At 37.8% G+C, this 13,188-nt stretch overlaps 2 protein-coding genes across 2 annotated transcripts; both read left to right on the top strand.

Moving 5' to 3' along the window:
• The first annotated feature begins 5,128 nt into the window (after positions 1-5,128).
• Positions 5,129-7,799, top strand: LOC113277405. Its single transcript, XM_026526514.1, has 6 exons — positions 5,129-5,340; positions 6,175-6,217; positions 6,321-6,362; positions 6,452-7,293; positions 7,399-7,620; positions 7,707-7,799. The coding sequence occupies exons 2-4, from the start codon at positions 6,182-6,184 to the stop codon at positions 7,199-7,201; spliced, it is 828 nt and encodes a 275-aa protein (XP_026382299.1). The 5' UTR covers positions 5,129-5,340; positions 6,175-6,181; the 3' UTR covers positions 7,202-7,293; positions 7,399-7,620; positions 7,707-7,799.
• Positions 7,800-10,729: 2,930 nt separating this feature from the next.
• Positions 10,730-12,705, top strand: LOC113277404 (protein trichome birefringence-like 2). The gene is made up of 5 exons (XM_026526513.1): positions 10,730-11,221; positions 11,358-11,553; positions 11,635-11,849; positions 11,933-12,091; positions 12,196-12,705. Exons 1-5 carry the CDS (start codon positions 10,767-10,769, stop codon positions 12,341-12,343), a joined length of 1,173 nt encoding a protein of 390 aa, XP_026382298.1. The 5' UTR covers positions 10,730-10,766; the 3' UTR covers positions 12,344-12,705.
• The last annotated feature ends 483 nt before the right edge of the window (positions 12,706-13,188 follow it).

Below are 13,188 nucleotides of genomic sequence, written 5' to 3'. Positions count from 1 at the left end.
TAAAAAAAATAAAATAAATTATGAAAACTGTGGGACCGGGCCTTGCCGGCCGGCCATGCCCTAGCCGGTCCCACACGCCCTTTTTTTATTATTTTATTATTATTTTCCTTGAATTCATCAAATTCCTTGATTTTTCGTATTTCTCTCAAATTAGGAAAAATTCCCTCAAATCATCAAAAATACCTAAAAATAAAAAAATTATGAAAACTCGTGGGACCGGTCCATAGCCGGCCATGCCTCCATGGTCCCACACGCCCTTGTTTTTATTATTTTAATATTTTTGCTTCCTGAACTCATGAAAACTCCTTCAATTCATGGAAACTCCCTAAATTCATCAAATTTCTCAAAATTCATGAATTTTTCATAAAATCATCAAAATATTATAAAATTAAGGAAAAGGCACCACGGGACCGTGGTCACGACCGGCCGACCATGCCTTGACCACGGCGGTCCCACGCCTCCTCATTCCTTATTTTATAATTATTTTTCATCATCTCATGGTGTTTTCCTCAGTTTCGTCGAAACCCTAATTTTGGCATATTTTCTCGAATGGATGCTCAATTGCACGCCAGAAAATATCAAAATTCTCAGGACTGAGATGCGGACGCCTTGGGGACACGAGCACGCTATCTTGACCGACCAAGATTGGCTCTTTGGCTCACGGAAGCCGGTCCCATCAATTTTCACAGTTTTGACCTAATTTGCACAATTGCTCGTATTAGGTCCAAAACTCTTCCAAACACTTTGGATTTTCATGAAGTGATCGTCAGGCGGTCACGTGACAACCCAGGGCCGGTTTCATGACTCCATGGTCGGTCCCTCGCCTCGTCATAATTAATTAGGTTTTCTCACCTAAGGCTCAGACGAGCATTTTCGAATAAATGATTAAACCAGCATTTAATCATTCTTTCGCCAAAAAATCGTCAACTCTACAAGGAGTTCTTCGTATTTGCTCACGTGAGCATATGGACACTACATGGTTGATCCACGGTCCGATGTAGTCGCTCCCTCCTTCATCCCATGGTTAAACTTCTGACGAACCATGAATTGATCATCAATTGATCAAATTAGGGTTTTTGAATCCAAGGATCATCATTCCAGATTCCAACCTTAATAATCTACAATCATGCTCGGATCAACGACCAGTATTCTAATTAATATTTTTGGTACGCTGCCAATAATCCATCAGATGAGCAACACATGCTCAGACGCTCAAATATTCAACAATTCATCACATGAGAAACACTTGCTCATATGATAAATATTTGCTCGAACCAAGGAATATTGGTTCAACAATCAATATTCAACGATCCATCGAATGAGAAATACTTGCTCACTTCATCGTAAGAACTATACCTCTGTCTCATGACATGTTCAACTCGTGAGTTTCAGAACATCATGTTCAACTCAGCAACTACATGGAATCATCGTCCCATCAAACCACGAAGTCATCAATTGACTAACATACCACGAGACGTCAATCGTGTCACTTTGGGGGATATCACTTAGGGTTTTGGTCTGGCGGTCTATGGCACGTGTGTTCAACACACATGATGGAATGTGAGCAAGTCGTGCAATCAGTTGAAGGAATTCACGAGGTAGTGGGTGGAAAATCGACCAAGTCTCCACACGTTGAGCAACTGGTTTCAAACACGATCTCTACTTCCCCACTCCTTGATTCCATCAACTGTCACACTTCATGGGGTCATGGTGTCTAAAATTCCAGCAATATAAATAAGTCTCTGAATCATGATTGAATCATCGGTATCATCAGTATCATCAATCCCACGTCAAACTGACAACACGAGATCGTCAACTCATCAATTGAGCAACTACTCTCAATTGAGAAATTTCAATCACTCAGAGCTTATCATATTCAGAATACACACACCCACAATCTTTGATTACCATTCATTCCACACATTTCTCAGCTTCCCTCCTACAGATCAACCCATCCTCTCTTGTGACCGAATTTACTCTGGAACGGTCATTGTCTTAATTTAGGCCGGAGTACTACAGATTGATCTCTCGAATCTAAAGCACCCCCTTTGCAGAGGTGCATCTGTGTGAGGTTTAACATTTCGCTCGGTTCGAGGAGTCTCCTCCGTACGGTCGTCTCCTCAATTCCTTAAAAACCAGCAAATCGTTTTTTCCCATCTACAACCCTAATTCAAAATATTAATTCAACTGATTTTATTTCAACCACTAGAATTTAATGCAATGATTGAAATTAACTGAAATAAATGACCCCAATTATCCAAACGAATTAAATTCAATGATTGAAAAAAAAATCAAAATCAAAATCGAGAATCAAAAAAAAAAAATTAAAATTAAACCCTAAAGAGATCGAGAAACCCGATTTACAGACCTGGGTAAGTCTTTAGCTAGGTCGATCTGTTGATTGTTTTAAGTCTTCAACTCGATCTGTTGATTGTTGCAAGTCTTTAACTATATCTGTTGGTGTAGAAACTTCGTACATCTACCTCGATCTGTTGGGTTGATGAGGGTGGTTTTCATGGTGGTGAGATGTTGATGATGGTGAGTTTTTGATGATGGTTTTGATGGTTGCGGGAGATGGTGGTTTTGATGGTTGCGGGAGATGGTGGTTTTATAGAGAAAGAAGTGATGAAGGAGGAGGAAGCTGCAGGGGATAAGGTTAGAATGAAAAAACGAAGTGGCTAAGAAAGGTTAAAGGAAAATGAAAAAAAAAATGGACGGTTACAGATTGAAATGGATGGTTAGGATGTAATATTTCCTGCATCCCCTTTCACAACCTTTAGTAGAAGTCGTCGTAAAACGTTTGTCGTTCTGCTAAAAAAATTTCAATTCTGCTAAAACAAATTCACTTCTGCTAATTTTTTTTCACTTTTGCTAAATTTTTGACGAAAAGGGTGATTTTATGCCTCAAAATATTTTCGTACTTATAGGAGTCCTCTCCTGGCGCGGTTTGAACCTCGAAGGAATCTTATATATATTGGTCTAGTTTTCTATCTCCGAGCAAGATTCTTTCTCGAAGCTGATGAAATTTAGGGTTTGGTTACGGTAGCGTCGAATATCTACATGGAATCTTACACGCATACTGTTGGATTCGTCGTTCATACGAAGGAATCTTATCTATATTGGTCCAGTTTTCGATCTTTAAGCAAGATTCTTTCTCGAAGCTGATGAAATTTAGGGTTTGGTTACGCTATCGGCGAATATCTACATGGAATCTTACGCACGCATGCTGTTGGATTCGTCGTTCATACGAAGGAATCTTATCTATATTGGTTCAGTTTTCGATCTCCGAGCAAGATTCTTTCTCGAAGATGATGAAATTTAGGGTTTGGTTATGGTATCGGTGAATATATACATGGAATCTTACACTCAAACTGTTGGATTCGTCGTTCATACGAATGAATCTTATCTATATTGGTCCAATTTTCGATCTCCGAGCAAGATTCTTTCTCGAAGCTGATGAAATTTAGGGTTTGGTTACGGTGTCGGCGAATATCTACATGGAATCTTATGCACGCATATTATTGGATTCGTCGTTCATACGAAGGAATCTTATCTATATTGGTCCAGTTTTCGATCTCTGAGCAAGATTCTTTCTCAAAGCTGATGAAATTTAGGGTTTGGTTACGACATCGGCGAATATCTACATGGAATCTTACATGCATATTGTTGGATTCGTCGTTCATACGAAGGCATCTTATCTATATTGGTCCAGTTTTCGATATCCGAGCAAGATTCTTTCTCGAAGATGATGAAATTTAGGGTTTGGTTACGGTATCGGCGAATATCTACATGGAATCTTACACGCATATTGTTGGATTCGTCGTTCATACGAAGGAATCTTATCTATGTTGGTCTAGTTTCCGATCTCCGGGCAAGATTCTTTCTCGAAGCTGATGAAATTTAGGGTTTGGTTACGGTATCGGCGAATATCTACATGGAATCTTACGCACGCATACTGTTGGATTCGTCGTTCATACGAAGGAATCTTATCTATATTGGTCCAGTTTTCGATCTCCGAGCAAGATTCTTTCTCGAAGCTGATGAAATTTAGTGTTTGGTTACGGTATCGGCGAATATCTACATGGAATCTTACACGCATATTGTTGGGTTCGTCGTTCATACGAAGGAATCTTATCTATATTGGTCCAGTTTTCGATCTCCGAGCAAGATTCTTTCTCGAAGCTGATGAAATTTAGGGTTTGGTTACGGTATCGGCGAATATCTACATGGAATCTTACACGAATATTGTTGGATTTGTCGTTCATACGAAGGCATCTTATCTATATTGGTCCAGTTTTCGATCTCCGAGCAAGATTCTTTCTCGAAGATGATGAAATTTAGGGTTTGCTTACGGTATCGGCGAATATCTACATGGAATCTTACACGCATACTGTTGGATTCGTCGTTCATACGAAGGCATCTTATGTATATTGGTCCAGTTTTCGATATCCGAGCAAGATTCTTTCTCGAAGCTGATGAAATTTAGGGTTTGGTTACGGTATCGGCGAATATATACATGGAATCTTATGCACGCATACTGTTGGATTCGTCGTTCATACGAAGGAATCTTATCTATATTGGTCCAGTTTTCGATCTCCGAGCAAGATTCTTTCTCGAAGCTGATGAAATTTAGGGTTTGGTTACGGCATCGGCGAATATCTACATGGAATCTTACACGCATACTGTTGGATTCGTCGTTCATACGAAGGAATCTTATCTACATGGAACCTTTCATTCTCGAAGTTGACCAATTTTGGGTTTATTTCTAATCCGATGATCTTGAATTAAGCAAAAACAAAGACAAGGATCAATCTAACGGTCACAATTCCTTGTTTGGTATTGACAAAAATAAACATTGCTCAATGCATAACCTATTCTTTTAGCCAATCAGATTGCATTAAATCTAATCTAACGGTTGTAATCCCTATCATGCGGATTGAGGATTCCCCCCCCCCCCCCCCCCCACCCACCCAACATCCCGCCCAAAATTTCCCCATCCTTCTAGAAACAGCAACGTGTCACCTCTCCAATTTTCGGAAAAAAAAAATCAGAGACCACACATTCTCATTTGTCTCCCTCGTTTCCTTCTCCTTCTCCATTTCCATTCAACTCTTTCTCTCTCCGTTCTCTCTCGGAGAAAGAAAAACCTCTGCAATTTTTTTTTTATTCGCTCAAACCCTAAAAATAAACCAAAAAATCGTCTCATCTAACTTCAAATCCTCTCATTTGCAACCCTAATCAGAAAATCCAACTATCCACAGAACACCTAAAATCAAGAAAACAATTCTTCTGCAAACCCTCATCGGAAAACTAGGTCTATCTGCAACCCTCAAAAGATTGGTAAAAAATAATCTCTCGAACCCTCTTTTCTCTTATTTGATTTGGTTGAGTTTAGATTTTTGTTCTAGGGTTTGGTTTGTTAACATGCAATTTTTCTGAGAGCAGTTTAGTTTAGTTTGTTTTTTTTTTATTTCAATAACATGCAATTGTTGATGATGTTTGTTCTAGGATTTATCATTTGGTTTTGATTTGTTATAGGGTTCTTTTTAATTTTACTGATTTTGATTTTAGTATTTTTTTTTTAATTTATAAAATGCAATTAGTTGATGATGTTTGTTCTAGTATTCTGATTTGGTTTGATTTGTAATAGGGTTCTTTTTAATTTCACTGATTTTGATTTTAGGTTTTTTTTTTTTTAATTTATAAAATGCAATTAGTTGATGATGTTTGTTTTGGTATCCTGATTTGGTTTGATTTGTTATAGGTTTCTTTTTAATTTTATTGTTTTTAAATTGGAGCTTGAATCAATGACATGATTTTGTACTTAGTAGCATGATTTACTTTGTTTCTGCACCTAAATTCTATTAACATTTTTCTTAGAGAATGATATAAGTAGCTTGGTTGATAGCTACCAAGTTAATCTTTATTTGCGGGAGGTTGGAATACGGAACCCCTGGTTCATTCTCAAATAACAATGTGCAGGGCTTCCGTATTCCAACCATCTATTGAATAGTTGCTTGGTGGTTATGTTGTTGTTACGCTGTTCTTTATTACTACCAAACTGATAGTGTATTTCATAGAAGAACATGATTCTTGGTTTGTTATTTAATTAGGTTTATAAAGAAGAACATGATGCTTGGTTGCTTCTGTTTAATATAATGCTTGTTTTTGTAGCTCGTTAATGAAAACAAATCTTACATCAATGGGAAAGAATAAGGTAAAGACTGATTTCATTATTATTCAGTTTCTCTTGTTCATGTAAATGATTTGCTTTGAGTTGTCAATAGATACTAATGAAGCTTTTGTATTTAATGATGCAGAAGTCAACAGTAAAGAATAATGTCAAGCAGTTTCCAATCAAGGTAAACTCTTTTCATCTCAATTTCATTATATTAACATAACAAATTTCTTTACCTTCTCATTTTAACTAAGTTATATATGGTTTTTGCAGCTGAAAAAGGGACTGAAGAGTCAACAGTCCCAACCTGTTAATGCATCTCCATCAAAAAGTGTTGCACTTACTTCGAAGTTCCGAACACCGAGAAAGAACAAGTCAGCAGAACCAGCTGATCTTATATCTCCAACTGATGCCAACACTTGTCAGAGGCGATCATCACCAAGGTTCAAAGTAGCTGCAGAACCAACCAACCCTAAAATTACTACACACAGTACTCCTTCGTCAAGTGCACAACCTGAAACTGACCAACCAACTCCATACACTCGAAAGAAATTAGTTTCTAAGATGAAGACTGTGCTGACAGCTACAAAGTCTAAAGAAGATGATGCAAATTCTAAATGCAAGACAGTAAAACGGAAATTGGACACAAGTACTGGACCATGTCCAACTATTCAACTCAGGAATCCAACTGACACTTTTTCTGATTTTGAAGATGATGAAATTTTACATACTAACCAAGACGTGCAAGAGGAAGAGTATGATGTTGATTCTGATGAAGGAAAAGATAATGATGATGGTGATGAGACTGGTGGGGGGAAGGAATTGGAGAATGATGATAATGGTAGTGATGATAAGCTGGAAGAGGAGGTTGTGGGACCAAGTAAGAGAAGAAAGTTTGTTCCACGTGGACCAACGCAGATGCATGCAATGAGGTTGATAACACATATCCAAAAGTCAAAGTTCCCTTCAACTATAAAGATCAGCCAGTTGGTAATCCATCCGTGCAGCTGGCAAGTTGCCTAGGGGTGTTAGTTCGGCGAAACATTTCGTTAACATACAATGATTTGAGAGTTGTTCCTCCCCAGGCCAAGGCCATCATATGGAAGATAGTCGAGGTAATTAAAATGATTAATTGTTAACTCTGCAACTCTTTTCATTAGTCGACAACTCTTTAACTCATATAGAAGATTCTAACTAAAATGATCTACATTTATTTGCAGCAACGGTTCATTGTGCCTGAACATTACCAAGACTACTATTTTTCCAAAATGGGAGCATATCTTAAAGAATCTCGATCTAGTAAAGCGGGTTTGGTACTCCAGGATTTGGATCAGCTACAAGGGGAAGAAAGAGAGAAAAGGCTTGCAAAGCTAATGCCCACGAGCATGTCTGTCAATGAGTGGGAGACGTTTGTGAAACGTGTAGGCTCGAGTGAATTCAGAGTAAGTATTTCTAATACAATGAGTGATTATATTTTCTTCTTGAAAATTTGAAATTTGTCTATTGACTGCTCAATTTCCCTTTGCAGGTCAAAAGGCTCAGAATGCAAGAAATTCGTTCAAAGCATGACACCCCTCACACGATTGGCCGAGAAGGTTACGCCCGACTGGAGGCTAAGATGGTATGCTTTACCCTCGATTGAGTATTTTGTGTGTTCCATGGACTGCTCTTTTGTGCTCTAATTTTGACTTATTAGTGTTGCATACTGATGCATGTCCAAACAATAATTAAGACAATTTCCTTGACTTCATTTGTGGAAGTTGTTAACTAACTGGGATTCACATTTTCTTTGCAGCAAAAAAAAATGAACACAACTTAACAGATTGATAGAGCTGATTTATGGGTAACATGTCACAAACCGAGTGAAGGAAAGGAAACAAATCCTAGTGTTTTAAGTGCTTTTGTGAGAAATCTTCTCTTATTCCGTCTTTGAATTTATGTGTGCTTCAATAATGCAACAATTTCTTATATGTTTCACACTTATACAGAAAAAAATTGAAGAAGCTCAAGCACAGCATGGTTCTGGTAGTGGATCTTCCTTGACAGACGATGTTCTTACACGGGCTCTTGCCGAAGATAAAGGGGTGAGACTTAAAGTAATGGGGTTTGGAGCGACACGTAAAAAGATTGCAACCAATAGTCATTATAAGTTGATCATTCAAGAGTGTCAGGAAACCTGTAGAGCAATGAATGATCGTCTTGTGATGTTAGAGGTGAGAATATATTTTTTTCATGGTTTGGTTTTTGGTTTTATTTTTATAGTTGATGAATTCAAACATGATTTTGCCTCATACTGTCTATTTGTTTTTCTACAGGAGAAGAGCTCAAAGTGTGTCTGCGCTGAAGTCCACTCTCACACTGACAGTCCCGTTGCAAGCAACAATGTGGCTAGTAATAGCAAAGTTGCTCCCTGCAATGCCTCAACTCCCACTACTAGTCCTGTCAGCAGATCAAGTGATGTGAAAGTGCCAGAAAGATTTACACCATGTCGGTTACTAAGTTGGTACAAAGAATGAGAGGTGGTGGCTGATGCTAAAATTAGTGAAACGGATCCGTCAAAGGAGATACATGGGTACCTAATAGGTTTTGGAGCCTACACTGTGTGTGTGTTGATTTCTCATGTTGAAGGTTCTCTCGTCTTCAAGCGAACTTCAGAGTTCAAGTTTGTTGTTGATGTTGTTGGAAGTGTCATCTCATGGCCCAAGGATCACATAGTGTTCGATTAGTGTTCAAGAAACTTTTAACTTATCTTATCTTTAACTTGGTGTGTGTTTAAGAAACTTTTAACTTTTGGTAACAAACATCTGTATCTCTGCCATTTTTTGAATTTGTGTGTTTAACACTAGCAGGTGAACTTGAATGAATGTAACGGGTCACTGGCAGGTTTAATATGAATGTGAATTACTTTCGGCAATTTGGTTTCAGCTATGATTTTTTTTTTCAAAAAATTTTTATGCACACAACACCAAACAAGGGTTGTAGGTCAATATTCAATTACTAAAAACCTTTGTTGTATTATAGATTATGACTACACAAGGCACAGGTTGTGTTATGGACTTTTACAATACATATTAATGGATGTATAAAAATTTTCAACCATTACAACAAGAGTGGTAATACTACCATCACAGCTTTTATAGAAGTTGTGTTATGGACTTGCACTACACATAATAGAAGTTGTACAAAAGTTTTCAACCATTACAACAAGAGTAGTAATACTACTATTCACAGCTTTTATAGAAGTTGTGTTATGGACTTGTACTACACATATTAGAGTTGTACAAAAAATCTCAACCATTATAACAATTGTAGTAATAGTGCTATTCACAGCATTTATAGAAGTTGTGTTATTGGGTTTTACTACACTTATCAAATATTGTGAAAGCATGTATAACAATATAAATAGAAGTTGTGAAAGGATGTCATACAACTCTTGTAGGTATAGTGAAACACGGATTGACAACTCTTGTAGAAGTTGTATTAGGCTTCCAAAATAAAATCGAGAGAGAATCACAACTGAACCACAAGGTAGTCCAAACTTGAACCACAACTAGTTTACGACTCTTAGCTGGAAGTTGCAGTAAATCGGGGACCTTCCGCACCCCCCCTTCCGCAACCCATCGATAAGTGTCGTTGTAGATCAACTACAACACTTGTGGGGGGTTGCCAAAGTATGTTTTTCCTATAGTGTTCGTGTTACTCTGCTGAGAGCAACACTCAGTCGTCATGCCGCACTAATAATGAGAGTCCTGAGGGAACAACACAGGAAATACAAGGCTAGTGATGCATCAATTAATAATGTTGTAAATTCACAGGATATATGGGATTGTTGCTACATGCTCCAACCTGGATGAATTTTGTGTATTTAATTCACAGAATACTGGGATTGTTGCCACATGCTCCATTCTAGGTGAATTATTAAAGTGAAGAAGTATTCATCACTTATCAGTGGCTTTATCCTTTGCAGGATGTCAGCGTATAAATTTGGTTTTACAATTTTAACCCTGAACTAAAATCCACCATCAACACCTATAAAAAAATCTTTTTGAAGAGGCATGCCCAATCCGGACCATGCTCACCCCTACCTCCGCCCCTTGGGAGTGGAACAACAAAACAAGTTTTACGCATACGTAACCCGCATTGACCGACCTTATGTTAATGAATACATTGCAACATGGAGTATTTGATGCAAGAGGCTTCTTTCTTGGTATTTTCATCCATCTTTAGTGAGAGAAAGCAGCAAAATTTCTTACAATCGCTATTCGAAAAATGTGATTACTAATCTCTAATAAGTGAACTAACAAGTTATTGGATAGGTTGAGTTCTAAGGTAGCTAACTTGATTAAACAATTGACATCTCTGTTATTGCACCTAATTAAATGTTGCACGCATTTCTTGCATATACACAAAGAACGATGACTACTAGTTAATGCAAGAGAGCAAGTTGTCTGGATTTGGAAACCATCATCTAGTTTTTTTGCAGCTCTAGTACTATTCTATATACACATCACTGAACTTCATGTGAGCTACATCTTACAGGATAGGATCGTCGCTTAAATTCACATTTGGTTTCTTTTGCAACATTTTCATGGAGAGGCATGGGACTTGGGCGAAGTTATGTCACTTGATGGAGACACTGCGCTCAACGAGAAAAGATTCAATGTTACTTGTTGGATTTGGCTTCATTTTTGGAGCATCAACCTTCATTTTTTTAGCTAGTATATTCATCCTCCCATTTCTTTCCCCGTCACTCATGAATCCGTTGCTTCAAAACAATCTCAACAGATTTTATAAGAAGTTTACGCTTTTGCATTTTCCTTATTATACTAGTAGTACTTCTACTGGTGAATGCAATATCTTTGAAGGACAATGGGTAAGGGTTAGCAACCGAGAACCACATTATCCTCTTGGTTCTTGTCCTTACGTCGAAAGATCACCTTATGATTGTTACAAGAATGGCAGACCTGATGATGCATATCACAAATGGCAATGGCAGTGGCAATCGCACCCATCAAACAATGGATGTAATAAAAATATCCCGAGGTAAGTAAATCTGTTCTTGTGTATATGTTATCATTGCTAAATTATCATGCCAGTTTCCACATTTTGATTCAGGCAGTGTATTTCTAGCGGGTAAAACGACAGTTTCCAGTCCTAATTGTTTTTTTCTTTCTTGCAGCATTCTTAATGTCCGTGACTTTCTAGAGAGATTGAGAGGGAAAAAAGTAGCATTTTCTGGGGATTCCTTGAACAGGAACATGTTTGAATCTTTAGCATGCATCCTTTGGAATGCTGTTCCAGATAAGAGCAAAGTTTCTTGGCTCCCTGGAAATATAGGCCACGACATAAGAGGAGATATGGCAGTGAGATACGAGGCAAGTGTTGCTTAACCAACCCGAACTGAGTTGTAGTTATATATTTTTTGGTGTTCTAACGATGTGTCATCTTTTTGTTAGGACTATAATTGCACCGTAGGATTCGTGTGGTCTCCTTTTTTAGTTTATGAAACAAATCCGAAAAATCGTAGAACTCAAGAAGGTATACTAAAACAGGTGCGAGAGACAATGAGATTAGATATGATTGACCCACGCGCGTCAACGTTCTATCGTGATGCTGATGTTGTAGTGTTTGATTCATGGCATTGGTGGGTTGGAAACAAAGTTCACAACGGGTAAGTAATTAAGACATTAAAAAAGAAAAAAAAATGCAATACCATGTCTCCATGAGCCTTACAGTATGCTAAAAATATTGCAGGAAAGACTATTTTCAGGAAGGTAACTCTTTGTACCCACAACTAAAGATTAACAAAGCATATAAGAAAGCTCTTGGTACTTGGAGGAGGTGGATTGACAAGAACATCGATTCTAACAAAACCCAAGTTGCTTTTGCAGAATATTCAGAAACTCATTACGAGTATGTGATGGTGATATTAGCATCAAGTGTTCCCTTACGTTCAATTTTTGCTTAATTACTTTGATTAGTTGTTTTGATTGTGTACCGCCGCTTATTCTACGCAGAGGTGGTCAATGGAACACTCATGGAAAATGCAACAGGGAAACGGAACCGATCATGAGTAATGAAACATATAGACAGAGGAACACGTGCGAAAGTATTACAAGACACCTTACGACTAATGAAGACCCCTGTTTTGTATTTAAATATTAGCAAACTTACTTACTATCGAGCAGATGGACACCCTTCAATTTATTCAAAAAATATTACCGTTCAAGAGAGGATTGCATCTACGGATCCTCAAGATTGTGTTCATTGGTGTTTGCCTGGTGTACCAGACACTTGGAATGAATTGTTGTATATTGCTCTCATGAGGGCGGGTAAAGGATCTTTTGCCCGGTGAGAGTGAAGTTGCTCATGTAATTCGTAACTTACAGCAGATGCAGTTACTAAGTAGATAGTAGTACAGTAAGGCTGTAGGAATTCTTCATATGCATAACCAAAACCAATTCTGCCTTCCAATTACCAGGTAGGGTGATATTCATTTGTAATGACGTATGACCTTTTCTTTTTTTTGATCATTTGACCTATTTGTTAAAAGAAACTCAGATGATGACCTAGGCAATCTGAGCTTCTGGCCTTCTGCACTTTGTAAGACTTGGATATATCTTCCCTTCCGGAGATTTTTGTTGTTAAATGATATTGAGGTATACTGAGCTCATGGATGAACCTCGTTTACATCGCCTCACAAATCTCGTCAGAGAAGGATGCGAACATTGTCCTTTCATGTTTGTAGAAATGGATCCTCATAATTACTCACTGTACAGAATGCGATTTCATCGCGTAAGTCACGCAAAAGTGTCAAACAATCTTAAACATTGTTAAAACAAATTAATAGATTATTAACTTTTTTTAGGTAGTTTCTTAATTTGAAATCTTTTCCTGTTTCCATGACTATTCTTGGTTATCTAATCTTTTCTGGAAATCTGATTTCCGTATTTTCAAGAGCAATTCAATGGGCACCATCATGGTTTACTTGTCTAGGTGGTGGATAGATA

Source organism: Papaver somniferum, chromosome 5 (assembly GCF_003573695.1).
Source record: "Papaver somniferum cultivar HN1 chromosome 5, ASM357369v1, whole genome shotgun sequence".
NCBI lineage: Eukaryota > Viridiplantae > Streptophyta > Magnoliopsida > Ranunculales > Papaveraceae > Papaver > Papaver somniferum.
The sequence above is the reverse complement of the archived record's forward strand: the minus strand, read 5'-3'. Positions and strand labels throughout refer to the sequence as shown.

What these genes read in the sequence shown, in the direction of transcription:
- LOC113277404 (XM_026526513.1), top strand. Translation starts at nt 10,767, where the DNA reads ATGGAGAGGCATGGGACTTGGGCGAAGTTATGTCACTTGATGGAGACA. An exon ending in ATATGGCAGTGAGATACGAG is followed by an intron (nt 11,554 to 11,634) that starts GCAAGTGTTGCT and finishes TCTTTTTGTTAG; the next exon opens with GACTATAATTGCACCGTAGG. An exon ending in GGAAACAAAGTTCACAACGG is followed by an intron (nt 11,850 to 11,932) that starts GTAAGTAATTAA and finishes AAAATATTGCAG; the next exon opens with GAAAGACTATTTTCAGGAAG.
- LOC113277405 (XM_026526514.1), top strand. Translation starts at nt 6,182, where the DNA reads ATGAAAACAAATCTTACATCAATGGGAAAGAATAAG. An exon ending in CATCAATGGGAAAGAATAAG is followed by an intron (nt 6,218 to 6,320) that starts GTAAAGACTGAT and finishes TTAATGATGCAG; the next exon opens with AAGTCAACAGTAAAGAATAA. An exon ending in TCAAGCAGTTTCCAATCAAG is followed by an intron (nt 6,363 to 6,451) that starts GTAAACTCTTTT and finishes TGGTTTTTGCAG; the next exon opens with CTGAAAAAGGGACTGAAGAG.